The sequence below is a fragment of the Grammomys surdaster genome, unplaced genomic scaffold, assembly GCF_004785775.1.
Source record: "Grammomys surdaster isolate TR1022 unplaced genomic scaffold, NIH_TR_1.0 126187, whole genome shotgun sequence".
Classification (NCBI taxonomy): domain Eukaryota; kingdom Metazoa; phylum Chordata; class Mammalia; order Rodentia; family Muridae; genus Grammomys; species Grammomys surdaster.
The window spans coordinates 7,823,531-7,851,200 of NW_021620993.1; the positions used below are offsets into that span (position 1 = coordinate 7,823,531).

The window sequence follows — 27,670 nt, forward strand, 5'->3', positions numbered from 1 at the left end:
AGAGGCAGGCAGATTTCTGAGTTCAAGGCCAGCCTGGTCTACAGAGTGAGTTCCAGGACAGCCAGAGCTACATAGAGAAACACTGTCTCGAAAAAACAAAAACAAAAACTATATATGTATACATATATAATTTAAGACAGGAGTGGTAGTGCACGCCTTTATCCCAGTGTTCTTCATGTGAGTCAGTGGCAGGAAGCTCTGTTTAAGTTTGGGGCTAGCCTGGTCTAACAAAGAAAGTTCCAGGCCTCTTTCTTCTCTTCTCCCACCATCTGACTCAGGACTTTAAATAAAGATACCCTGCAGGAGCATGCAAGCTTCTCCCAGAAAACATGGGTTAATAAATGAAAGTCCGGGGCTGGAAAGATGGCTCACAGGTTAAGAGCACTTGCTCTTGCAGAGGACCCAGGTTCAAATCCCAGCACCCACATGGTAGAACACAATCATCCATAATTCTAGTTCCAAGGAATCAGATACCCTCTTCTGGCCTCTGTGGGCACCTCATGCTCATGGTGCACATACATGCATGCAGGAAAAACACTGATACCTATAAAATAAAAACAAATAAGCCTTTACACAAACCAAAGTGAAAATCTCGGTGCCCGGTGTGATGTATTTCCCTATGAGCTACATGCTCGGGAGGCCTCCAAAGCAACGCAGGCTACTACCACATGCACGGTTTTTACCGTTACCAGCCTCTAGTGCTAAACACACCACGTACGTTGGTTGCAGCCATAGAGAAATCAACTTGGAAAATTCCTTCCTGTTGGCTAGTTTTCATGGTACTAAAAGGTGTTGTACAGGCGGGCGCCATGGGATGTCATCAATGGACATACTCAGCAGTGGACCCTGCATTTTACAGCAGTGACCTGATGCCAGGCAAGGTGTGTCCACAGGCACAAGCTGGCGTGACTGTTATAGGGGCAACCTCTTGCTTTACCATTGAGTTTGAGGCCTTCTCATAGGAGGGAATTCAAGCTTTGTACTGTAAACCTGGGCAAAAGCCCATGGCTGAGGAGGTCGCAGGCCCAGGGGCAAACACTGCTACTGTTACACTAAACTTACGTGTTATCAAACTGCCTTCTAAACATTTATGTCGACACTCACAGATTAGTGTTGCTTTCTACCTTGGTCAGAGACGATTCTTAGGCAGTAAGCAGCAGTCAGTGCAGAGACTCATAACTGGTCAAAGCACTGAGCCCAAGTGATTACTGAGTACTTATTCTAATGGGGGCCTACACCACACCCAGCCCAGGACTCGGGAACAGCACAGAAGAGGGGGTGGGAAGAACATAAGAGGGAGAGGGTGGGGAGCGATGCAGTGAAACGCTGGCCTCTGGCTACGAAGCGGCTATGGCGTTCACCAATGCACAGCAGCCGTGGTCATCTGCACAAGATTGGCACAAGATCAAGCCAGTCAGTGAGTGACTCTGGTGTGGGTGGGGGAGGGGCCCATGAGGCTCCACCCTGAACAGAGGTGCTTTGGGCAGCTGAGGGTTACTAGGGAAGGATAATTCTTCCTAGGGGTGTGGCTGCTGCTGGGTGCTCATGCTGGTGGGAGCTGGGCTGGATATCATCAGGGTACGTGGTATAGGCGTATGAAACTGTCAAGGAATAAATCTGATTCAGAGACTGTAAAGCATGTGCTCACTGGAAGGGAGAGCAGAACCAGTGAATGAGAGTTCTCCGCAGCTCCTGACACCCTCTGTGACGTGCAATCCACAGCTGTGCATCTGCCACTGGGCTTTGCGGGATCAACCCCAAGGGCAAAGGAGATGCTTCCCCTCCCCATCCGCAAAGGATCGGGTGGTCAGCTGTGATTCGTCAGCATGAAATGTGGACCAGAATGACCTCTACTCTTCCTCCCCTACTCTGCCATCATGGGGAACAATACACCTCACTAGCCCCCTCTGCCTCAGCCACCTGCGAGCACTCAAGACCAACCCACTGCTGCTGTAAAACTGAGTTGAAGCCATTCCCGGTAGCCTGTGGGGATGAAGCTGTCTGATCTAGGAGCACATGGAGCTGAGGATTCAGTTCTGTCTTTGCTCAGGGTGCACACAGAGGCCGTAGTCACTGGAGTGTGGTGGTGGAGGAAGACATCCCAGGGTATGATGCTGGACAGAGACACGAGGCTTATGGTCAGCCATTGTTACATAAACACAGATGGACAGGGGATGAAAAGGAAATGCTAAGCAATGCAAAGTGCACACCTCTGTCAGCAATGTCCCAAGGGCTCGGGAGTCTGTCTCTGATGCCACCCACCTTCTCACAGGATGCCACCCGCATGCTCACTCACACAGGGGGATGAAGATGTGGCTGGGTGGAATTTGCCCATCAAATGCCATGGCCCTGGATTTGGTCCCCAGCACTTCAAAAAAGGGGGATAAATCTCATGAAGAGAGATTTACAGGAGGTAAGTTCCTGCTGCATGGAGTTTGGACCAGAGTTCGGATCTCTCTGGAGCTCTCCAGGGCAAGCTCACTTGCTAGATTGAATAGGTGAGTTTTTAGTTCAGTGAGAGACCCAGCCTTACTATAGAGCACGACCAAGGAAAACACTTGAGGTCAACCTCAGGCCTCCACATACACAAGCACACAACCCCAACATACAAACACATGAGAAAGGGAGAGAGAGAGAGAGAGAGAGAGAGAGAGAGAGAGAGAGAGAGAGAGAAAGACAGAGAGAGACAGACAGAGATATTTGAAAACAGACCTTAGAGATCTGTCTCCTTGGATTTATGCCCCACTCCCACCCACTGTCCCAGAGGACAAAGGAACAGCTGAGCCCGAGAGCTCTAACCAGTATGGTGCTTTTCAGGCTTTGGACCCCAAGTATGTGCTCTGGAGACCTCTAATGTGCCAGTGCCAAAAATGTTAAGGAGCATCTCAGAAAACAGTGTTGGGACTCTTGGCATCCCCCACAGTGGGTCTGGAGCCTTATCTGATCATCTGTAAAAATTAACTCAGAAGCTGGGTGTGGCTCAGGGGGAGAGCAAATGCTTAAGGCCCTGCATCTAATTCTAAGGCTTCCATTTTTTTTCAACTCAAAATGGAGTAAAAACCTAAATTTAAGATCTAAAAACTATAAAATTCTTAGAAGAAAATGGAGGAGAAAGGGCTGGCTTGAGATTTGGCTTTTCCAGGACATAACAGAAGCAGACAGATGGACAACAGCACACAAAAACTGTGCAAAGACCACCCACAAAGCTGGAGAGAAACATCTTCAAACCACACAGCTGATGGAGGCTGCGGTCATACATGCCACCACCAACAAACAACTGATTTTAAAAATAAGCAAAAGTAGCCCGGTAGCGATGGTGCAGACATTTAATTCCAGCACTCAGGAGGCAGAGGGAGGCAGGTCTCCATCACTAAGGTGAGGTCTGAGCAGGGGATGTGGACCACATAGCCCTGGGATCGGATCTCAGCTCAGACACCCACTCACAGGGCTGCTGCCAGCTTTCTCATTTATGACCACAGACTTCACCATCTTTCTCTCTGGATTGCCATCGAATGGGAGTAACATGCGCATGAGCACTGTGGACATCATTACGGGATGCTCAGATTTGGTCCTTGTAAAATCTAATGTGCTACAAGGAGGGAGGTACAGCAGGGGCTGGTTCAGTCCATATTTTTCTGTAATACACTGAGGTTTTCTTCCGAAATCCAAAGGCCTTAAATTCAGGTAGGACAGTTTTTTGCCCAGCCCCAAAAGACAGAAGAAAGATTTGGAACCTCTGTTCCCCTGATTTTCAAAGGTTCTTACAAGCCATGAAATACAACAAACATTCAAAACAAAATTCCACCTCCACGGGAACACAAGTCAACCATGCAGCCTCACAGTTTAGGCTGGAGATAAATTCATGATGGCTTTACTGGAGTGTGGGGAAAGTGTGAAGGATACCGGGGGAGGCCCTTCTCTGCTTCCTGTCTACCATGATGTGAACCTCCTCGTGAACCTCCTCCTCCTCCTCCTCTTTCTCCTCCTCCTTCTCCTCCAGATCCTATGATTCACTGACAATCAAACCTTGATCAAAAGAACCTTCCTCCCTCCCTCTGTCAAGCGTTTTGTGTTGGGTTCAAGTGACCTTCGGTACAACACACACACATACACACACACACACACACACACACACACACACACACCCTGGACCTTTCTCCTCCATTCCTGCTGACCCCTATATACACATACTCCATCCAGGACCCTTCCCCTCATCTTGAACTCCTCTCCTCCGTACTGGTACCTTCCCTGCCACTCTGGATTTCCCTTCTCTATCCTGGACCCCTCTCTTTCATCCTGGACTTCTCTTCTCTGAGATGATGTACCTTATTCCCCCAGAAACCCCATAACCCCCCACCCTGCCTTACTGCAATGGTCCTCCCAGGCTACTGAAACTGTTCAGGCTGAATACTGAGTCCTTTTTTTCTCTTTCCTTCTCCCCTGCCCCCCTCCACTTGTGTTAGTATGGGTGCGCATACATGCAGATGCATATATGTGCACATGCATGTAGGGACGGGGTTGGCCTTAGGTGCTGTCATCTATTTGCAGGTAAAGGGTCTCTCTCATTGGTTAACCTGGACTTCACCAAGCAGCCTAAGTAATCTGGCTAGCTCAGGATCTACCCACCTGACTCTACCCACCTAGTGCTGAGATTACAAACCTGTGTCACCATGCCCAGACTTTTTTTTAAAAAATGGGGATTCTGGGGAATCAAAAAGCACTTTACTGACTGAGCCACCACCTCCCTATCTCCTCGGCCTCTGAGTGTTGGGTCTTTAAGCACAGAAGAGATAAATATCACAAAGCACTTTTTCCTTGCTTGATTGCTTTTTTACTTGGGAGGTTGAACCCAGGGCATCACAGATGCTAAGCACACACACTATTGCTAAGTTGTACCACTAGCCCATAAAGTGTGTTCTCTATAAAACACTTCTCTGACACTTGAGAGTCTCCAAAGTTCCAGGCATCCCAGAGGACCCTACATGGAAAAGACACAGCCTCTGCTCTGGTGTTGGGGAGGAAGCCCATACCTTGCTAACAGTCAAATCTTGCACGGCCAAATGCCACTACATGGAATAGCATCCCAAACATGATTCCTCCAGATCATTGCTAAGGAACTGGGCAGATCCAACCCAGGAACACCCAGATGACCTTGGTATTGTTGCTGTTAGTATTCTGTCTAAACTCCACCTCCACAGTTAGCAGGTATGCTCCTCCCCACAGTTACCTGGCAACAGGCAGTTAGGCCTGCACACTATAAAAGGGGCTGCCTGCCCCCTTCTCTCTCTTGCTCCGTTGATCTCTGCCTGCAGGTTCTCTGCCCCCTCCCCCTTCCCCCTTCCCCTTCCCCCTCTCTCCACATGGTCATGGTCAGCCTCCACTTCTCTTCGTCCCGCCACTCTTCCTGCTTCTCTCTCCCACCCCCTTCCCTAAATAAACTCCCTCCCGTGGAACCGTCAGTCTCGTGTGTCTGTCCAACTTGTGCGCCATAATCTTACAGTTGCCAAGACAAGATTTTGGCATCAAATAGTGAGCACCCTCCATCCTAGGCAATGGCTGGTGTAAAGTCCTAGGAGAATAAGAAAGGACATATGGTTCCGGTGGGGATATGAGACAGGTCAGACCCAGGAAGAGTTGGAGGGGGACCGCTGGCATGGGCAGTGAGTGCTGTGTGTACCTGGTGAACTCAGGGAAGCCACACCCCATATCAGAGCAGTGCCCACAGCTCCATCAGAGGACAGCACAGTGTGGCAGGCAGTGTCCCCTGCCAGCTCGGCAAGGCCATCTGCTTCTATTTGGTTTCAGGCAGAGGGCCAAGAATGCAGTCAAATGGTAGGAGTCAAATCAGTGAGAAATATGCAGAGGTATGGCCCGGGACAAGGATCCAGGAGGAAGGAAGCATGGCTAAATGATCAGAATTCGCAGGGAAAAAATAGTTTAATGGAGGTGTGGGGAGGCGGAGTGAGGGTTAGCCCTCCTATGCCTGGCATCACTGAGGTTTGTAAGGAGGAGGACTTCCACACTTGAGCTGACAAGGATTCATTCACAGGCCGAGGCTGCTCACCCTTCCAAGGGCCTGCTTCTACACCCAGCCCTGGATTCGAGTCTGGATTGGAGCTTTGGATTTGGAGGTGGGGTGAAGTGGAAACTTAAGGTTTCTTTGGACAGCACACATGTGAAGGAGCATTTTCTTGAACCAGACACAGGTGAAAGGATGTTTTGCCAAAGCAAGCAAGCCTGAAGGATTTTGCACTAACAACATGCATGTATTGGTCCGCCTTACACTTCGTAGTTGAGCTCCATTTGTTGGGACACCACAGAGAGAAACTCATCAAAAAAAACTTCTGGCAGTATGCTGGCAGCTTCTTGCCGCTTCTGTGGAATCAAACTGATTGGCAGAGTGATGTCGGCTGATACAAACTCATGTGCTGAGGCAAGACCCGTGGAGGACGCGTGATGTTTGAAGGGAGCATAAATTGGACTCAATGAACTGAGAGAAGGGCTTGCTTGTAGAGCTAGCTCTGCAATGCTTCTTGGTTTTGATGATCTTTGCCTCGTTGAGAGACGCACAGCAAATAATTCATGGTGTCCCTGGTGGTCCTGGTACCTCTTGCTGACTTGTGCTGATTCGGCTGAGGCCTGGCTGTCTCTGCTAGGTCATGCCACCGCTGCTGATTTTTTGTTTGTTTGTTTGTTTGTTTGCTGTGTTTGCTATTCTGGCTCTATCAAACTGGACTGCTGGTCTATTTGTAAAGTAGATCAAGCTGCTGGTGCTGACCTGTGAACTGAACTGCTGATTTCCTGACAACACGGATAGGATTAGCTCCAAAGAACAATCTCTATAAAGGTCCACTTCCCCCATATCCTTTCTTTTCTACTACCTCTGGTGAGTGGCGAGCTAGAAGGGAGGTTAAAGCATTTAAGAACCATCATTAAAAATTGGCTTTGAAAAATTAAAGCTATAGCGGGGGAGGGGCGAGAGGTGGGGAGGCTTCTTGCCGTTACTTAATTGACAATGGTGCTCACGCTGCTAATACAATGTGGTGAAGGAATCTCAAGTCTCAGCCTAAACTTAAAAATTAACTTCCCCAAAGACATGTTCTGGGGGAAGCACATTCCAAAGACTTACACACACATTCCAGGAGAAGGGCCCAAGATAAGAGGTAATCAGGAAGCTGGGCCCTTAGTGCAATAAACCTGGGTAAACAAGAGCTATGGTAAGATAGACTTAGCTAACACTCATTGTCACAAGATAATGAACAAATCTGAGTTGCCTAGAAACCGGGCGTGGGAGCAGCTGTTTGAGGTCAGCCTTTGTGGTTATTGTCTAAGAGGTGATTGTAAAACTGCCCTCGTAAACTCTGAAAATTTGTATAAAAATTGCTCTTAGCTTTAGCTAGGGGTTCCTCTAGCCTGCGTGCGGGGGAACCCCAGTGCACTGGATCAAGGATCAATACAACCTCTTGCTTTTGCATCGAACCCCCTGTCCATGAGTGTTTTTGCGGGAGTGTGTCTTCCGGTTTGGATCTCAAGGTCCAACAGTGGTATACACTGAAGATCTGCTCCCCTATAGGAATCTGGAATTTAGGCACAGCTAGACAGTGGTCTTGAATATGAGAAGCCCATGGCATAGACCTTGGGCTGAGAAAGGAGGCTCCTGTGGTGGCAGCATTTCACTGGTTGTTGTCAAGCATCACTACAGAGTTGGCTGTGTCTTGTGTGACTTCACTGAGTCCACAGAAGCCTGAACCACAGGTGAGTGTTCCCTGGACTCCACCCCATTCCTCCTTCCTTTTGTTTTTGTTTGTTTTGTCTGATCTACATCCTTTTGATGCATAGTTTATTGTAAGGCTAACAGCATGCTGTGTCTTACTAAGTCCTTCTCATGATTCACCAAACCTAGGGTTAGACTTGGACCCAAGAGCTCAGTGAGGATGGAAGAGGGGAGACAGCTGCAGGGTTGAGTCCTGGGGGGAGACAGCTGCAGGGTTGAGCTGGTATTGCTCCTGAACTAGCACTTCCTACTACGCACAGGAAGGAGAAGCCATGCACCTTTACTATAGAAGATCTCACAGATGAAAGAAAGGCCCTGTTATCCAGAAAGAGTGGAGGGTAGAGGCCACATCTCTGCCTGTGGTCTGCTTCCCACGGGGCCTTACACATGGAGCACATGGAAGGCAAGCAAGCCCAAGGCTAGTTTCAAGAGCTAAACATCCTTTTAAAAACTTTAATTTTGCATTTTATTCCTTTATTCATGAACAATTTCACAATGTGACAAATCACTCCTGTGCATACAGACTACGTACACATAAACACTCACAACTCTACAGAAATACCAATGGCCCAGAGACTGGAGAGAGAATTTAATGGTTAAGAACACTGGCTGCTCTAGTAAAGGACCTGAGTTCAGTTCCTAGCACCCACATCCAGCTCACAATTGTCTGTAACTTTGGCTCCAGGGGATCTGACATCTCTTCTGGCCTCATACACCAAAATATAAAATATTCTATAAAACAATAGGCCGCAAAAATATGCTACTTGTTCACTGAGTCACCGGTTATAACATGTTTAAGCCTGCTGACATATTGTATCCACATTTCCTGTCACTTTTTCAACACTCCTGGTTTAAGCCTGCATTCTCCACTGTATCTGTCCAATATTGTTTATTTCAATAAACACGCTTCTTACATAGGAAACAAGTTTGAAAAAAAAAACCTTGCCTTTTTAAAAATCCTTCAATTCACAGCCACTCACAGACTAATCAAGCTGTAGATACAATCACAGTGGCAAAGCACAAGCTAGAAGATGCCAAGCTTGGTCACAGTGTCCTTGTGACAGAGTTGTCTTGGAGATGCCCACGGACACACCCATAAGTTCTTAGAAGATGAAGGCTCATTTCTTGGTGTTATCAGAAGTCATGATGGGTATTTTAGAGAGATTCAATGCAGGGATATGCTTCCTCATACAACCCCAGGGCTACTGGGTCAGGGAAACTAGCACAAGGCAGGGAGGCACTGACCAGGACTGTGCTGGAAGCCAGGGTGCTAGTTAAGTAGAAAGCAGACTAAAGCTGTGATTCGGCATCAGGGAGAGACACACAGGCTTGGAAAGTCATTTCATCTGCTATGGAGGGAGGAGGAAGGAAGGAAGAGGGAGGAGGGAGGGGGCAACAGCATGACTCAGGTTTTCAGCTATTCATGGAAAGAGGAAAGTTCAGAGGAGGTTTCATGGAGAAAATTACAGTTCCTGTCACCAGAACTTGTTCAAAATGTTGGCATGCACAGCACACCTCCGAAAGGTTCCCTGTCCATTTGTCACTCTCTCTGTAGCAGCTTTATGCTAAATGTTACACAAAAACACTTCAAACAAACACGCACACATCGTCATGGTCACATGCATGCATGTCTGTGTATTCCTTCTCAGCCTCTTAACACATGAAACTCTGAGCATTTCAAACCTATTCCAGTCAGTTTGATGAGGCTACCTCCTGGAGGGGCCTTGATGCCTTAACCCACAGACATGTAAGGACTACAATTCCAGAGGCACTTTGCTGTGGATGGGCTTTTGGGTTTCCATCTTTCCTCAATTAAGTATTATCAAAAACGACTTTCTTGGGGCCCAAGCTCCACAGGAGTTGGCTCTGGAAAGTTGAGCCCTAGAGTGACAATGAACACAGATTCATCTGGGGGCTACCATGCGTACTGGGCCAATTTGTTACCTGACCCCACTCTGAAATGTGTCTGGTTCATCAAATATGCAATGGTCTTCAGCCAGAGAATTTAAATTCTATTCTCACTTGAACGCTGCCTTTTTTTCTCCAAGATCAGTGGTTCTCAACCTTCCTGATGCTGAGATCCTTTAATACAGTTCCTCGTGCTGTGTGACCCCCAGCCATAAAATTATTTGTTGCTACTTCACAAATGTAATTTTGCTACTGTTATGAATTGCAATGTAAACATCTGCTAGGCAACCCTTGGAGTGGGAGTCACAACCCACAGGTTGAGAAACACGGGTCTAGACTAGTGCTTTGAGATCATTCTTGTTAACTAGCTTAACCATTTCTGAGGACAAACCGGAATGGGCAATGAATACATTTTTAAAGATGTTTCTGTCTGAAATTGTACCCTGGGAAACAAATGTCATTTATGGGGCCAAACAAACAACTGTCACACAACACAGGATTCTGTCTCACTTTGTCAATTTTGTGAATATGAGAACAGTCATGTTGGTAATTTTATTTCTCTATTATGACTTGTTGGGACAAATACCTTTGAAAATTCTGTATCACTTATGAATTCTTTCCTAATTTCATTTAATTAAATGTTCTCTGTAAGGCAAGAAGTAGGAACAAAATGCTTACAACAAGAACTAACAACACCAACAACAAACTGGCATGTGAAGCTATTCCCGGGTGGTATCTGAGGAGACGAATAGTTAGGGGTGCTAGGCAGTGGAGAACTTCTCATCCTCCATCTTATGTCTTGCCACATTGTTGGAAAGAAGTAAAACTGTGTACAGTGACCCATAACTCCCAGAAATATCACTTACACGTGACAGTATTTACAAGCAGCATCCTTTGACTCCTGGTAACAGGAATGTCACTGCACCCATCTGTCAACTGTGAAATAAAAAACAGGCTGATGGCCAGGCTGCCTCACAGGCCCATGGGAAAAGCCAGAGTTCGCTGTTGGAACCAGTCCCTGGCATTAAAGCCAAGCCCAGTAAGAGCAGCTCCCCTATTTTCATGTTGTCATTGCTGGTTCCCAAGATTCCCTCTTTGGGGCAGAGACTTTTGAAGTTGAGCTCTTCCTTCCAGAATACCCAATGGAGGCACCTGAAATATATTTTGTGATCACAAATTTGCAGTGGGCTAGCCCCAGCCATGGCCAAATCCCACAGAGAAGATAAGAAGTCAGACATGGGAGTTGGGGGGCAGGGGACAGGGAATCTTGCAGCTTGACTGACTGGCAGTCAGAGTGCTTCTTTATTTAAACAGAACTCAGTAGGCAGGGATAGATTCATACTGTTCCAAAACATAGATCGTATCATTTTTATCCTTAGACACATGTCATAATGTCCTCTTGGTCATAGGTTTAGTCATCATTGATAAACAGTGACAAAGCAGAGTTATCTTTTACAATCATTTTCCATCATCAACCCCATAGCCCAACTTTTAAGAATCTAGTGGAACACTTTGCCAAAACATGACAGCCACTCTCAGGCTGGTAGCTCTTGTGGTTTCAAGGGCACTAGACAGAAAGAAAATCTTCAAGCCAGCCAGGACTGATTGTCATGTCCCAGGCAATGTATTATCAGCTTTTAATGATCAGAGTGGTATTTGTCATTAGGCCCAAGAAAAAAATCTTCAGGCCAAAGCTGCTGCAGTTATTCAATTTTTGGCATAACAAATGTTTATAGCTTTGTAGAATTTACTTATATGTCGAATCTTGGTATTCTTTTGTTCTTTGGTCATATGACACCACAGTGGCCCTGTAAGAGCTAACTTTTCTAAATTTATTCTTTTTTCATTTTTTTTTTATTTATCCACACCATTCTTAGTCCATCAGTATGAGCCCCTGTGTAGGGCAGAGATAATTCCAGCTAATCTAACTTTGTTGCTGTATCTTTTCTTCCAGGGGCATATCCTACTCGGCCCCCAATCTTATTTGCTGCATAACTGCCTGAGTGTATAGTAAGAAGAGACTTTTAATCTGATCTGCTGCCTACTTCTATCGCCCGCCAAATCTTGTTTACCTTTATAAGTTTACTTTGTTCTGATTATCTTGTTCCCGAGTAAGTTCAGTATCTTGGAGTCAGAGCCTTACAAGATTTCTGGCATCTTTGAGCTACAACCTACAGAACATCATAAGAAAGACTTTCAAGTAGGGCTAGATAATGTTATCTCCCTTAAAGTGGGAGGGGTAGTCTGCTCAGAACTTTCCTGAGGAAGCTTAGGAGCAGTACTCCTAGAAGAAGGAATAAATGATTCATAAGAAATTTCCCATCAATCTAATATCCCCAAGTTGTACAAATATTATAAGCTCCCAGAGCATGCAGCACATGGAGATCAAGATCAAAGGTGAAAGCCGCCATGACAGTGATTGCATCATGTGTCTCAGCCACATGGATCTTTGTCATTAGTTGTACCCATTAGTTATGGCCGTGCCTCAGATTAGCAGACTAATTTAGTAAAATTGGAAAAATATGTTTAGATGTTTTGAAAGATAAGTGATCCCCAACCCTGAAGATCTAAACAAATTTTGCTATTGATCCCTTTGTTAATTGCCCTTAACCAGATGATTAGTTAGTAGATCTGTGGCGGTCCAGCGATGCCACACGGTAGAAGCAGGAAGGAGCATGAACCAGGCTCCTACTATGAGTCATGTGGAAGTCAGTCTGACCACGTGTGTGCCACCTCTGTTCTGCTAAGACTGCCTTCTTTTTTGTTTGCATTTAGTAAATACTTTAAAACAGTTCAAAGCAAAAGCCCAGGCATCTTCAGTCCTTTGGTAATGAAATGTAGTTCTGTTCTGTTCTGATTCACTGTTGTAAAGCATGGGCAAGGGCTATCCCATCATCTGGATTACTGTGAAATGTCTAAAAGCAATGGCATCTACTTTTGTTTGTTTCTGCATCATGACTTAGGTATAAAGGACTAAGAATAAAGGTAGTTGTCAGGGCCAACTGAAGGAGTGTGGGTATTTTTATCTCACATGTTTAGAGAGGGATGGGTTCTGTTTTAATTCATAGGCTGTTTCCCCTCTCCTTTTTTATGAGGGATCTCCTGGCACAGTTAGGAGCATGGCTGTACTGACAGCTCTTGCAGACGACCTGAGTCTGATTCCCATCACCCTCATAGTGGTTCACAATCATCTGTAACTCTTGTTCCAGGAGCTCCAATGCCTTCTTCTGATCTCCAAGGGTACTAGGCAAGCATGTGGTGAATGGACATACATACAGATAAAACAGTCACACATAAAAATTAAGTTTAGAGGACCAGTGACATGATTGAGTTGGTAAAGGCACCTGCTGCCAAGCCTGGTGACCTGAGGTCAATCCAGTGAAGCTACACGGTGGAAGGAGAGATCTGACCTCTGATCTCCACGTGGAAGTCAGGCCTTGCATGTATTCCCCTTCACCCAGTGAATAAATAAACAACAGCTAATTAGTTCTTTAGAACATGTTCTTTAGCCAGGTCCATCTTTATTTACAGTATAAATGAATAAGCTCAACTGTCTGAACCAGAACGGGAATGTTAACAATCACAACCTCACAACTAACGTGGTTTGATGCCAAGGGTGCATTTCCCGACTTCAAACAAACATTCCTTATAACCATTTTGCACAGCTTGTCTGGAAATATATTTCTATAAATCTGGTGTCTTAGTAAAATATTTCTGTTATTCAAAAGAAAAAAAAGATAATCCCATATTTTTTCCTACCACTCGGCTTTATCTAGTTATGAGTTTAAAATTTTTTATTTGGCTTTATTCTTCTGAGGCACAGTCTCATTATGTTCCTGGCTGGCCTGGAACTTGCTACATAGATTGGGCTGGCCTTGAACTCACAAAGATCTGCTGCCTTTGTCTCCCAGATACTGGGAGTAAGGAATGGACCACCATGCCCAAGAGAAGCTTGCAAGAGTATGCTCTGTTTCTTCCTCAGCCACATCACCTGAACTGGGGACCTTGCCCCTCACAGCCCTAAGGGGGATCTTACCCCTAACAGATTCCACAGATCTGTTGTAGGTAAGAGAAGGGCTTGTCTTTTCTCACTGAGTTGGTTCAGGCACAGTGATCTTGTCCTATTAAGAACTACCGAGACAGCGGCTATTGAATACAAACAGAAATGCAGCATTGTGAAAGAGGTTAAGGACACACACACACACACACATCACTGGCAACAGCAGAGCACTCAGGAAGGTGCCTTGCTACTGACAGGATCATGAGTCACAGGCCTGGAAGGGGCTTGGGCCTTGGTCCCAGTGGTGGAACGGTCATGCTTGGACTAGAAAACGGGATTCAGATCAGAAGTGAGGATGGAAAGCTGGGATAGTGGCACAGACTTGTAATTCTAGCCCTGGGGAGACGGAGACGGAGGCACAAAGGTTTAAAGGTCAGCCTGGACTACATGGGGAGACTATCTCAAAGAGAACAGACCAGGAGGAACAGCAAAGCACAAGGAATGCTGGGAGGCTGTGGAGAAAGCTGGAAATTCTAGACAGCAAAGCAGAGGAGCTGCTGACCCAGCTCCCCCAAGGGGCATTTGCCGAATCTGGACACAGAGTGTAAGCAGGGTGCCGCTTGGGTAAGCTTCTTATGCTCATCCTTCCAGCCTCAGTTTCCCCTTCCCAGACTTTATATGAAATTGACAACACAGGATAGATAAATGTCAGGACTGTCCATTCCACTGGCGGAGGCAAGCAACAACTCTGCCCATATGGACTCCAGAAACACCTCAACGAAACAGCACAAGTAACAGGTGTGGGTCTTACGCGCGTGCACACACACACACACACACATATGTGTACGTGCACACACAAGAAACTTTTCCCTGTGTGCACTTCCAAACCAGAGTTTATCTCCACAATCTCGTCAGCAAGTGATAAGAATTTTTTTCTTGGTGGCCCAGAGACTCTACATCCTTACAAAGGATTACCTTTGTAATATTATTACTTCCAAAGGCCAACTCTCTATACAGTTATCAGAAGAAGTGAGAATATGAGAAACCTTTGCTCTTCTAATGCAAACAGAACAGTCCAGTATGAGGTAAGGCCATGTGTCCTACGTTGCCCTCTACAGCTTGGCACTCCCTCTAAACACAGACAATCCTGGGGGCTGGAATCCTGGATGTATATGCACTGGTACAATCACAGAATGGGCCCTTCAGTCTTGGTGTCCAACTTCGTGTTTCAGAACACTTTTTCCAAAACTGACATTTCTTAGTCCTCAAGCTTCCAGAAGAGTCTGCTCTTTAGGGGTGAGATCATTCAGTGATCAGAGCTGCAGACCCCAAGCAAAAATTCTCTGGGCAGGTGACCAGATGACAAAGATTTCTCCTCCTTTCAAGTCTCAGAATACGCCCTTGTGAAATAAAATGACATTGGAATCTACCTCACCCCATGGCCAGAGGGATGAAATGAATGAATATAGCAAAATGAAGTTTGGGACCACAGCCGACGTTATGCCCCTGCCCTTGCCTCCAAATGAAAAATAACTCAGCAATTCACAAAAAGGTCATTGTCATTGCATAGCTGGATAAAATCGTCGCATAGTTGGAGTGTATGTTAAGATAGATTAAAACTGCCATCTGGAAAGGATCTCCTATTGCTTGCTTGGTATGCTCACTCTAAGGCCAGTGTGTTCCACGTCACAGTCGAGTGATCGAGACACTCCTCGAGTAGGGCACACTCAGACTCATCGTGGCTTCTCCTCCACCAAAGTAAACGCAGTTGGTGACCCTCAACTTGATGCAAGGGCCACATTTAACCAGCGGAGCAGAACATTTCCCAGCCATAGCATACTTAGTACTTAGTAAGCCTCTGACTCAGGCGCCTTGTCTCCAAAGGGCTCAGCAGAACCTGAAGTACTATTAGCCAAGGAAACTGAAGCTTTGGCAAACAGCATGGCAGGAAATCTGTCTAACAGTAAAGACCATCTTGTAGAGTGACCCAGGACCAGTCTCACAGTCCTCACACAGGAACTTTTAGAAAAGCCATCCCACAGGCTCTTTCCTCAGGCCTCTCACAGGAGGGATTCAGTGGGAGGCCTAGACACTGCTGCAGCAACCCCACTAAATTTGAGAACCACCCGTCTAGAGTGACCTGAGATCTCAAAGCGTAAACTCCCAGTGAAAGGGGAGGAAGTTCCCCCTCCTATCCAGCCTTAGCAGGAGGTAGTATTAGCTGTGTCTCTGCTGGGATGCAGCTCTGAAACCCACACTGCTTCTGGAATGAGAACAGTAACAGGAAAGCATTGTCTGCTCTGCACAAAATGTTAACTTGGAGTCCCAAAGGGTACACACTGTGTCTGCTATATCTGTGGATCGTCTAGGCCCAGCCTGGCAACCAGCAGTTGTCAGTCAGCAAAGGTAGTTAACAAACAGAGTAACCAGGTGAGGCGGGACCTGCAGCCCTTCCCAAGAGTAGAGTTCACTAACTGCCTCCCTCCATGAACACAATGAACCAGACGCAGCAAGGACTTTACTAGGCTGGCTTTGGCTGTCCTCCCAGGTTCCACAGCTACCAAAACAGGAGAGGAATAAATGGCCTACTCCCCTCCATCTCCTTACTCATCCTTTTAAACTCAAGCTTGCCAGAGGTCATGTCCACAGGTCACATCTTCCCTTGGCAGTTGCCAGACATTACTTCTACAGAAGTTCATGCAAACATCTCAGAAGGGTTATGGTGACACCCCACAGTCGAGGCCGGCCATCACCACCCTCCAACCTCAAATATCCCACCTTGGTACTTCCGTACCTGTAGTAGGACAGCAGGCCATTGCCAAGAACAAACCATCGGCGCTGGTAGCCCTTCAGGTAGTTAGTCCACTTGAGGAGCCAACCCTTGTAGCTGTCCAGAGGTGGTGAGACCATTAGGATGCTGGGCCCTGACACTGGACTCCCCGCAGAAGTCTTCGCCTGACCTGGTCGCAGAAGAGGCTGGGTCTTCGGCACCAGCTTGGATTCGGGTTTGGCGACGGACAAACTCCCTTCTAGTGAAGCTTTGGTGAAAGGCACAAACCCTGCTCTTGGGTCGGCCTCTGACCCCGGTCCCAAGTCCTGTAGTTCCGATTCCTGGCCAGCCCCTAAGGGCCTTGGCACAGAAGCCGTCTGGGACCCAGGTTCGGATCTCGACGCCGGCTCAGAAATTGGCTGGCATACCTGTTCCGACAGCAACTCCCGCTCTGGTGCCTGCACAGGCTGGAGCTGAGGCTTTGGCGCCGGCCCTGAGCCGAACGTGGACGAGTTCATGCCCGGCGCCGCCGTGTGGCAGGACAAGCAGGGCACAACCGTGAACAGCGACGAGAGCCCGCGGGAGCGGCCAGCGCAGCCGCCGCCTCGGCTCAGAGCGGCCGCTTTCCCCATAGAGCTGTGGACCCGAGCGCGGCGGAGCGCGGAGTGGGGGCGGGGCGTGGGCGTGGGTGGGGCCTGTTCGGAGGGAGTGGCGGGGCGGGGCCGGGCGGGGTTGGTGGAGGAGTGGGCGGGATGGGTGGGGCCCTCACGTGAGCAGCAGAGACGGGGGCGCGCGTGGGTCTCTCCGTCGCTCTGGCTCAGGTGGAACACCGTGAACCAAGAGTTGGACAGACGACGTGAGAGGCACCTCAGGCTTCAGGCTGCTGTGCCTCCTGTGCCAGGCGCTGGGAGAACAATGATGAAAGAAGGCCACGCGGCGCGCTTGCCACGCAACTCTGGGCAGTGGGTGGGTCGTGGACAACAAACCTCAAACTCTGGGAGACCGATCTTCTGAGGAAATCCAGCCTAGGCCCAATCTCTAGATGTGGAAACTGTAGCCCCACAAGCTTCCTTTGGCTCATCTATATAATGAAGATAATACCTCCTTCAAAGGTTGTAATAAGATGGTGCGTATGAGGCACAATTGGCGTAGTAGATGCTCCGTGAGCATCACTGAGTTATTAACTAGAGAGCTCTGTGGTACATTTTGTCAGCGAGCAGAGCAGGAGATGAGAACAAGGTCGACAAGCTTGGGAAGCAGCCACTGGGCATGCACGTGTCAGATGTGTGTGTAGCCCTCAGGGAAGGAAGCTAACTAATAAATTCTTAACGATATGTTTCGACTCCTCAAACAAATGCCAAGCTCCCTAAGATGACAGGCCTGTCATTAGTTCTACCAAAGTTGGGGAAGAGTCGCAGAAGAGACAAGGTCTGCAGAGTCAGACAGACAAGAAAGACCTTCGAGGAGAAACCAGTGTGTACGAAAGGCCCAAATCAGGGAGAACAGCTTGCCTGGCAAATGGCTAACAGTTCAGTGTTTGACAAGGGGTGGGAAGGACACAGGACAGCTGGCCCACACCCCACCACAGGAATGCCCTTTATCCTAGAGAAACCAGGGCTCCTAGGAATAAGGGAAATTTATTTCCACTTTTAAAGTGTGTGTGTGTGTGTGTGTGTGTGTGTGTGTGTGTGTGTGTGTGTGTTGAAACAGGGTCTTTATATGTAGTCCAGGCTGGTCTCCACCTGCAAATGTTTGGTACTTAACACCGGAGTTCTGGGACTGCCAGTGTGAGTCGTCATACCTGGCCCAGAGCTTTCACTTCTAATATTCTAAACAAACAAACAAACAAACAAACAAGCACTTTAAAATTTCTGATCTTTCCCCAAAAATGTCAACTCCAGGTCTGGAGCAGAAAATACACAAGATGAATGGACCCACCTGGGGCAGGAGCGGTGGCTAAGTCTTGCTAAGGACCTGGGATTCAGTTCCCAGAACTCACACGGTAGCTCACTCCGTCTACAACTCCAGTCCCAGGGGAGCCGATGCCCTTGTATGGCCTCTGCAGGTGCACATATGGTGTGTGGGCATATATGGGCAAGCGAAACAGCCATGAACATTAAGAAAGAAAGAAAGAAAGAAAGAAAGAAAGAAAGAAAGAAAGAAAGAAAGAAAGAAAGAAAGGAATAGATGAACTTAAATGGAAGTTCTCGTTATAGTCAGAAGCAAAGAGCCATTCATGTGTTAACATCTGTTTTATCCAAAGACCTCAGGAGCCAATTTAAACATGAGCTTATAATCCAAATAAAAGAATTTGAGCATCAGTAAGAATAGTCACTATTGCAATGGGTTGTAAAGCCACACATTAAACCCACAAATCCCTAAAGTTATTTTAAAACAAACAAATACTTTATACGTCACTTTAGGGTAACTTTGTCATTATTCTGAAAACTGATAAATTACCTTTGTTGTAAAACTAATCTCATACTAACAAAAGTGCTGCCCAATAACTGTAAAGAGAACAATGGAATTAGAACCAATCGTCACCTTTGGGCAGCTCCTTGTGAATAATGAATCAAGGCAGATAAATATGATCTGTGGTGACAAGGTCACAGAGAACGTCATTAAGTATTCAGATGACATGAATTGAATGTGCTCATCAATCTTAACAACAGAGGACCTGTCTCAAAAAACAACAGAGGAGGTTCACAGAACAGCATGTATAGCCTGGTAAGTGCCAGAGGGAAGCAGTACCATCTACGATTATTTTTTTCTGAATTTTGTGTATGTATTTATTTTATGTGATGGCTGTTTTGTCTGCATGTATGTATTGCACCACATGTGTGCAGAGGCCAGAATGGGGATTTGGCCATATTGGGTGCCTGGTTACCAGGGCTGCCTTCTGCTCTGCAAAGTGGAGATTGTTGCCATCGATGACCCCTTCATTGACCTCAACTACATGGTCTACATGTTCCAGTATGACTCCACCCATGGCAAGTTCAAGGGCACAGTCAAGGCTGAGAATGGGAAGCTTGTCATCAACGGGAAGGCCATCACCATCTTCCAGGAGTGAGATCCCACTAACATCAAATGGGGTGATGCTGGTGCTGAGTATGTCATGGAGTCCACTGGCGTCTTCACCACCATGGAGAAGGCCGGGGCCCACTTGAAGGGTGGGGCCAAAAGGCTCATCATCTCCGCCCCTTCTGCTGATGCCCCCATGTTTGTGATGGGTGTGAACCACGAGAAATACAACAACTCGCTCAAGATTGTCAGCAATGCGTCCTGCACCACCAACTGCTTAGCCTCCCTGGCCAAGGTCATCCATAACAACTTTGGCATCGTGGAAGGCCTCATGACCACAGTCCATGCCATCACTGCCACTCAGAAGACTGTGGATGGCCCCTCTGGAAAGCTGTAGCGTGATGGCCATGGGCTTGTCCAGAACATCATCCCTGATCCACAGTTGCTGCCAAGGCTGTGGGCAAGGTCATCCCAGGCCGAACGAGAAGCTCACTGGCATGGCCTTCCGTGTTCCTACCCCTAAGGTATCCATTGTGGATCTGACATGCTGCCTGGAGAAACCAGCCAAGTATGATGACATCAAGAAGGTGGTGAAGCAGGCATCTGAGGGCCCACTGAAGGGTATCCTGAGCTACACTGAAGACCAGGTTGTCTCCTGCGACTTCAACAGCAACTCTCATTCTTCCACCTTTGATGCTGGGGCTGGCATTGCTCTCAGTGACAACTTTGTAAAGCTCATTTCCTGGTATGACAATGAATACGGCTACTGCAACAGGGTCGTGGACCTCATGGCCTACATGGCCTCCAAGGTGTCAGAAACCCTGGACCACCACCCCAGCAAGAACACCAAGAGCAAGGGAGAGGCCCTCAGTTGCTGAGGAGTCCCTGTCCCCAACACTGAGCATCTCCCTCACAATTTCCATCCCAGACTCCCATAATAACAAGAGGGGCCTAGGGACCCCTCCCCACTCTCTTAAATACCATCAGTAAACATTCGCTGCACCCCACAAAAAAATAAAAGAAGTGCAAGGCCCAGCAAGACCGTTCAATGGGTAAATGCACTTCCCACAAACCAGACAACCTGAGTGCAGTCTAGTGTAAAAAGAGAACTGATTCCAGAAAGTCGTCCTCTGACCTCTACTTGCATGCTGTGGCACACATGAACACTCCACACATGTTCATGTCTTCATACATGACGCCCACACAGTAATAACAATAAATAAGTTAGTTTTTAAATGTTTTGAGATAGAGAAACAGGCTCACTATCCCAAGGAGCTTGTCACAGTTTCTTTTCTTTTCTTTTCTTTTTTTTAGTTTGGTTTTTCGAGACAGGGTTTCTCTGTGTAGCCCTGGCTGTCCTAGAACTCACTCTGTAGACCAGGCTAGCCTCGAACTCTCGAACTCAGAAATCCACCTGCCTCTGCCCCCCAAGTGCTGGGATTAAAGGCATGCACCACTCAGTTTCTTTTCTAATGCTGCAATAGGAATGAGTTTATTTGGAGCTTATAGTGCTACAAGGCAAGCCCAGCAGGAAACTTTTATAGCTGGAAAGAAAGTTTTAATTGCTTGCCAGTGGCTGCATGGAGAACTTACCCAGAAAATACTGAAAAATCTACAACCAAGAAACCAATTTTTTCAGTAAGTTCACAGGCTAAAGACTTATGGAAATAAGAAACTGTTATTAATTTTTGTTGTTGTTCTGTCTTGAGACAGAGCCTCACTGTAGACTTGCTTGGGACTTGCTACATAGCCTAGGCTGATTTTGAAATCATGAGCCTTCTATCTCAGCCTCTGGAGTACTGGGATTATATGAATGTGCTATCATAGCTGGCAAAATATTAACAATTTTAAAAAGACATTTCAACCAGATGCAGTGTATGAATTTTGTTCAGATCTTGACTCAAATAAACCAAGCATAAAAATATATTTTGGAAGCAGCTGGACAATACTGTACACAGATGAGAGTTTATGGAATGCTGAATTCCCCAGTGTGCACCCCAAATTCTTATCTTACCTTCAGTATTACTGTATTTGAAGTAAGCAAGTAATTGAGGTTAACTGAGGATATATTATGGGACCCCAATTCAATAGAATTTGTGGTTTTATAAGAGGAGACACCTGAAGGCTAGACATGCTGGCACACACCTCTAATCTCAGCACCTGAAGGCTAGACATGCTGGCACACACCTTTAATCCCAGCACCTGAAGGCAGAGGCAGGATCTCTGTGTGTTCCAGGCCAGCCGGGGCAACATAGTGAGACCTTTTTAAAAGAACACACACCCACAAAACAAACAAAGCAAAACAAAACCAACAAGAGACACCAAAGAGTTTGCTCTATCTTCACAATATAGGGACTGAGAGAAAGTAGCCCCTGTGGGTGCTCAATAGAAACCCTCTAAGTCAACACCTTGATTTTTGACTTTCTAGCCTCCAAAACTGTAAAAATAATTTTTGGGTTTTTTTTTTTTACGTTTTATTAGTTCTTTGTGAATTTTGCATCATGTACTCCAATCCTGTGTATCTTCCCCTCTCCTCATACACGCTTGCCACCCTTGCATCCTTCCCCCAACAGAGAAAAAAATCTTGTTGTGGAAGGTGAAGTGTGTCATAGTGTGTTCCACAGTATTCCCTCTTGTCTTCACTTCTTTGCTTGCAAATGTCCATTGCAATACCCTTGGTCTGGTTCCAGGCCTCTTCTTGTTACTCTATCAATACTGGAACCTCACTGGGACTCCTCTCAGATATCCTGCTGTTGCCCTGCGTCATGGAGATCCTGTAGTTTTGGATCTGTAGGACTGACCCCTTCATGCATTCCATCAGTTCATTGATGGGGTAGGTGTTGGATTGGGCCAGTTCAAAGCCCTGGATCTGGGCCTGAAAAGTCTGAGCTGGTCAGCCTGCCAGCCTCCTGCTCTTACACCCTTGAAGCTGCTCACCAGAAAGTCCTGCAACCAGGCCCAGCTCCACCCTGCTGCCCAGGTGAGGTATGGGGCCTGCTCTCCCAAGTGAGGGGCGGGGCCAGCTCTCCTGCTTTCATGACCCCAGGTCCAGCTCTCCTGAATTTCTGTTTTTTTTTTTAAGTCATTATTCTGTGGTATTTTGTTATGGCAGCTTGATCAGACTAATAAAGTATACATGATGAAATTATTATTACTTTTCTTATGTCTGTTGTGTAAATATTGTTAGAATCAAAATGGAGTTATGAATGCCAAATTCTACTTTTTTTGTTGTTGTTTTTTTTTTTTGTTTTTTGTTTTGTTTTGTTTTTCAAGACAGGGTTTCTCCGTGTAGCCCGGGCTGTCCTGGAACTCACTCTGTAGACTAGGCTGGCCTCGAACTCAGAAATCCACCTGCCTCTGCCTCCCAAATGCTGGGATTAAAGGCGTGCACCACCACTGCCCGGCATGAATGTCAAATTCAAAACAAAGTAGAAATAGAAAGCCAAACAGCAAAAGGTTTGAGGTACACATAAGTCTGATTAACAGCTACTACGTGGTGTATCTAAAACTGCAACCTTACATGGAGAATTTCTGCAATGCTCTATTCAATCTTGGACTGGCACCATCCTTATTGATTATTCTAGCCAAGGATAATTGTTGTTTATTTTTTATTTTATTTTATTTTATTTTATTTTTTTTGGTTTTTCGAGACAGGGTTTCTCTGTATAGCCCGGGCTGTCCTGGAACTCACTCTGTAGACCAGGCTGGCCTCGAACTCAGAAATCCGCCTGCCTCTGCCTCCCGAGTGCTGGGATTAAAGGCGTGCGCCACCACCGCCCGGCTTGTTTATTTTTTAAAGACATATGTAGCCTTTATTTTCCTTTTAAATACTATCCATTCTACATGGTAGCACACACCTGTATCCCTAGCACTTAGGAGATAGAGGCAGGAAGATCATGGTTCAAGGACAGCTAGTCTCAAGAGAAAAATAAAGATCTTCCTCACCTTGGCCTCCCCAGATAAACTGCTATGATCCATCACAGTGTGCGGGTACCCAATTATAACTCTCCATTTTTTCCAACAAGGCCACTCTTCCCAATCCTTCTAATCTTATCAGAGTTCCATGGTAACTAAGCATTCAAATATGGGAGCCTATGGGGGCCATTCTTTAAAACTACCACATTACTCATCTCCTGGTTTCATTACTGTCCACATCAGGGAAGTCATCTTTTCTTTCTTTAAAATATTAATTGCTCTTTAATTAGGAATGTGAATGAGTACAGACACATATGTGGTGTGGTGGGAGGCACAAGTTGGGGGTGTCAGAGGACAACTTTCCTTCTTCCCATCAGGGTCTCTCATTGATTTTTCTTCTGTGCTGTATATTCCAGACTAGCTGCCCCTCAAGTTTATGGACAACTCTCCAGTCTCTGCCTTCCATCTTGGTTACAGATACACAGCACCACGTCTGGCCTTTCTATGGGTTCCGGGGCTTGAACTCTGGCTGGTTGTCAGGTTTGCATGCCACAATTTCGCTTCCTGCAGCATCTGCCCATCCCAAAGGTGTAGTTTCATCTCCTCCCTGGGCTCCTCTATTCTGTTAGACTGACAGGATAATACTTGTTTTTTTTTTAATTTGTGTGTATGCATATGTGTACAATGTATGTGCAATGTATATGCAGTCACCCGTGTAAATGTGGTTATGCATGCGCCATGCCAGAGGACAGCTTGAGTGTCACTCTTTGCCTTTAGCCTTGTTTGAGACTGGGTTTCTTTGTTGCTTTCCTATGGTATATGATACACAGGCTGACTGGCAAGCTTCTGGGGATTCTCCTGTCTCTGTCACATCTCCTGCTCCCTGTGCAGATATTATAGATGTGTACCAGTATGCATTCTTTTTCCTTTTGTGTGTGTATGCACATGTGTGTGAGTGCACATGTGTGTGAGTGCATGTGTGTATGAGTGCACATGTGTGTGAGTGCACATGTGTGTGAGTGCACATGTGTGCATCTGCATATAGGAGCTGGAGGACAACTCTGGGTGTAACTCCAAATCTACCAGTTTTTGAGACAGACTCTCTAAATGACCTGGAACTTGCCAAGTAGACTAGGCTGGCTGGCTAATCAAGCCACAGGAGTCTACCTGTGTCCACCTCCCAGGGACTAGAATTATAAGTACAGGCCACCACATACTCTCTGAGGTACTGGGAATCAACCTCAAATCTTTGTGCTTGTAAGTCAGATACTTTACCTACTGAATTATCTCAACACATAATTCACCTTCTTCAGAAAAGTATTTTATTGGGAGCTGGAAAGATGGCTCAGTGGTTAAGAGTACAGGCTAAGCTTCAAAAGGACCCAGGTTTCCATTCCCAGCATCCACACAGCAGCTCACAACATCTGTAAGTCCAATTCAAAGGGATCTGATGCCCTCATCTGGCCTCCACAGGCACCAGGCACTTCTGAGGTGCACAGACATACATATAGGCAAGACATCCACATATACACATATACTACAAAGATAATTAAAATTTAGGACTTTTTAAAAGAAAAGTATTTTACTATCTTTGCATGAGGAAAGAAATATCACCTGTATCTTACATGTTTGTGCAGAAAAAGGCAGACAACAGTCTGGAAGAGATATTTCTACTCTAAGTTGAGTGAGAGTTGGTGTTGATCATATTCCAGGTAGGAAAATATGTGTGTGTGTAGGTGTATATTTTTTACAGCCTACTTTAATAATGGTTCAACCTTCCCTCTAATCCACCACCCACCAGAGGTAGTGGGAAGAAAGGTTATTAGGATATGGGGGAAGTGGATCTGTTTAGAAATAGTTCTTAGGGGTAGCTCCAATCTCCAATGTTCTCAGTCCAGACCAGTAGCAAACACCAAACACTTATCAGCAGCTGCAGTGCAGTCCACTTGGAAGACACCACACATGAATCAGCAAGGGCAGTTCAATCCAGAAGAAACGGAGAGGCTCCCTAAGCAGCCTGAGTCTGAGGAAGTCTGAAGAAGCCACAGGAATGTCACAAGAAGTTCTGTGGTGAGTTTCTCTCTATGACGTCACCACAAGCGAAGCTCAGCAATGCAATATAAGGTAAACCAACCCATGCGTGTCCTCAGCTGCATATCATCAGGGAAGAATAGCAAGGCAGAGCGAAGAGAACCAATGTCCGCTCCCACTGCCTGTTGGGTCATATCTGTATTCTTTCTAAACATCATGTGTCCTTTCATGTGTTTGCTATATATAGCAAAACATCCTTTCACGTGTGTGCCCCAGCCAAACATCATTTGACATAACTGACTTTCCAAAGAAACCAGAAGTTCCCACTTCATGTGTATGTGTATCATATATATACACATAAACAAAATATGATGTGTGTGTATCATATACACAATACATATATAAGCATATACATGTATGAAAATATGTATGTGCATCTATTATTTACATGTATGTGAATATATGCATACCCATATATGTACATATGTCCATACATAGATATATATGACAAAAGAATAAATCTATAACTTGTTTGAAGCTACAGCAAAGATCTGTGTGCTTTGGGCTGGTTCCTCAGTTTGGCGTTATTAGAAGGCAGTGGAATCTCTAAGCCTAGTGGGAGGTTTGTGTCACTGGGGAAATTCCCTTGAATAGGTAATAGAAATCCACTGATGTAACTCTCTTCCTAACCACTAAGGCTAGTGACTTTGCTCCACCACGCCATTACCACTGTGAAGTGTTGCCTTGACACAGGCCACCAGGCCTGGTTCTACCTGATGATAGATAGAACCAAAGGAAACGTCTCTCTCCATAAATGGAGCGTGTCTGGGAACATAAACAAGTAATGGAACATAAACAAGGAAGCCTCACATGTATGGGATCACAGGCTAGTTTAAGTAATAAAATCTGTCAGGTGGCCTGTGTCTGTACTCCTAGCACTTTGGATGCTGAGGCAGGAGGATTGTTGTGAGTTTTTGGTCAGCCTGGGCTAGCTATATAGTATCACACCAACAAGAGCTACAAAGCAAAATTCATCTTAAAACATAAAAAGTGAACCCTAACAAAAAGGTAATGAATTAGCTTTCTGTCCTAACACAGCCGCCTAGCCTACAGCCTTTGGTAGTTCTTGCTGTGGAATGCTCAGAGCTTACATTTTTTCTGTATTTCATGTCAGCGTGTGTGTGTGTGTGTGTGTGTGTGTGTGTGTGTGTGTGTGTGGAGGGGGGAGTGTGTCTCAAGAAAGATGAGAGACAAACATAGATACTTGTCAAATGCCTTGGTTTCTACTTTGAAACTTGCAAATCTCAAAGTCAGGGGCTTCAAATCCGTGAAAAGATCATAGGCTCCTTGAAAGTCTGTGATAATGTCTACATGAAATACCAAAAAGCATGTGATGTCACCTACACAGTACATCTAAAGTCATGTCTATTAAAGCTTGCCACACAATTTATGCAGACTTTGAACACCTTAGGACTGTTCTGGGAAGATGCATTGGGATGGGTGACACAGTGGCCTCAACGTGGAGGGGAAGGTTCCCTGTTACAGAATCTATACACTTAAACTTCTGTATATATTGCACACATTACAATGGAATGCCTTAAGCTAGTTGGTTAGTGCGCTGATTGTTTTGTCACTGAGAGAAAAACACTCCGCAGGGACAGATTAAGAGAGGAAAGGTTTATTTGGCTCGCAGTCCAAAGCGGTTTTGTTGATCGTGGTAGGAAAGTAGAGCAGAGCGGATGTAGCAGGAGGGGTGGGAGCAGTGGCTGCTTACGTGGCAGTAGACCGAGAAGCAGAGGGCATCCAAAACAACCCTCGGAGGCTCATCTTCAAGGAGGTGAAAGATGCCCAGCTCTCTCTGGAACTTAAAAAAAATTAAAAACCACTCTTAATGTTAAGAAGTTTCTTAAACTCATACTTGTAAGCACTTCTAACACTCATTTTCTTGTGAACAAGCAAAGGTGGCAGGCAATGGGGAAATCTTACTCACTAATTATCAGCGGTAGGACTCAGTCTTGCTATCTTGGCTGCCTCTACCAAAAGGTCTGCCAAACAGGCAGCCAGGCTCGTCTCATGCCAACACCAAGCACCTAGAACACTCTACCAATGCCCAGATCCTAAAGGTACAGCCTCAGACCAGCCTGTGTGTGTGTGTGTGTGTATGTGTGTATGTATGTGCACATGTATATATATGTGTGTATGTATATGTGTGTGCATGTGTATGTGTATATGTGTTTGCATGTGTATGTGT

The 27,670-nt window shown here is 46.1% G+C and overlaps 1 protein-coding gene across 1 annotated transcript in view; it reads right to left on the bottom strand.

Annotated features, from left to right (window-relative positions):
- Osbp2 (oxysterol binding protein 2) overlaps positions 1-17,084 on the bottom strand; it is a 158,680-nt gene extending 141,596 nt beyond the window's left edge. The window contains exon 1 of the mRNA XM_028758168.1: positions 16,477-17,084. Coding sequence (XP_028614001.1) covers positions 16,477-17,084 — 608 coding nt within the window. The remainder of the gene's footprint in view (positions 1-16,476) is intronic.
- Positions 17,085-27,670: the final 10,586 nt, after the last annotated feature.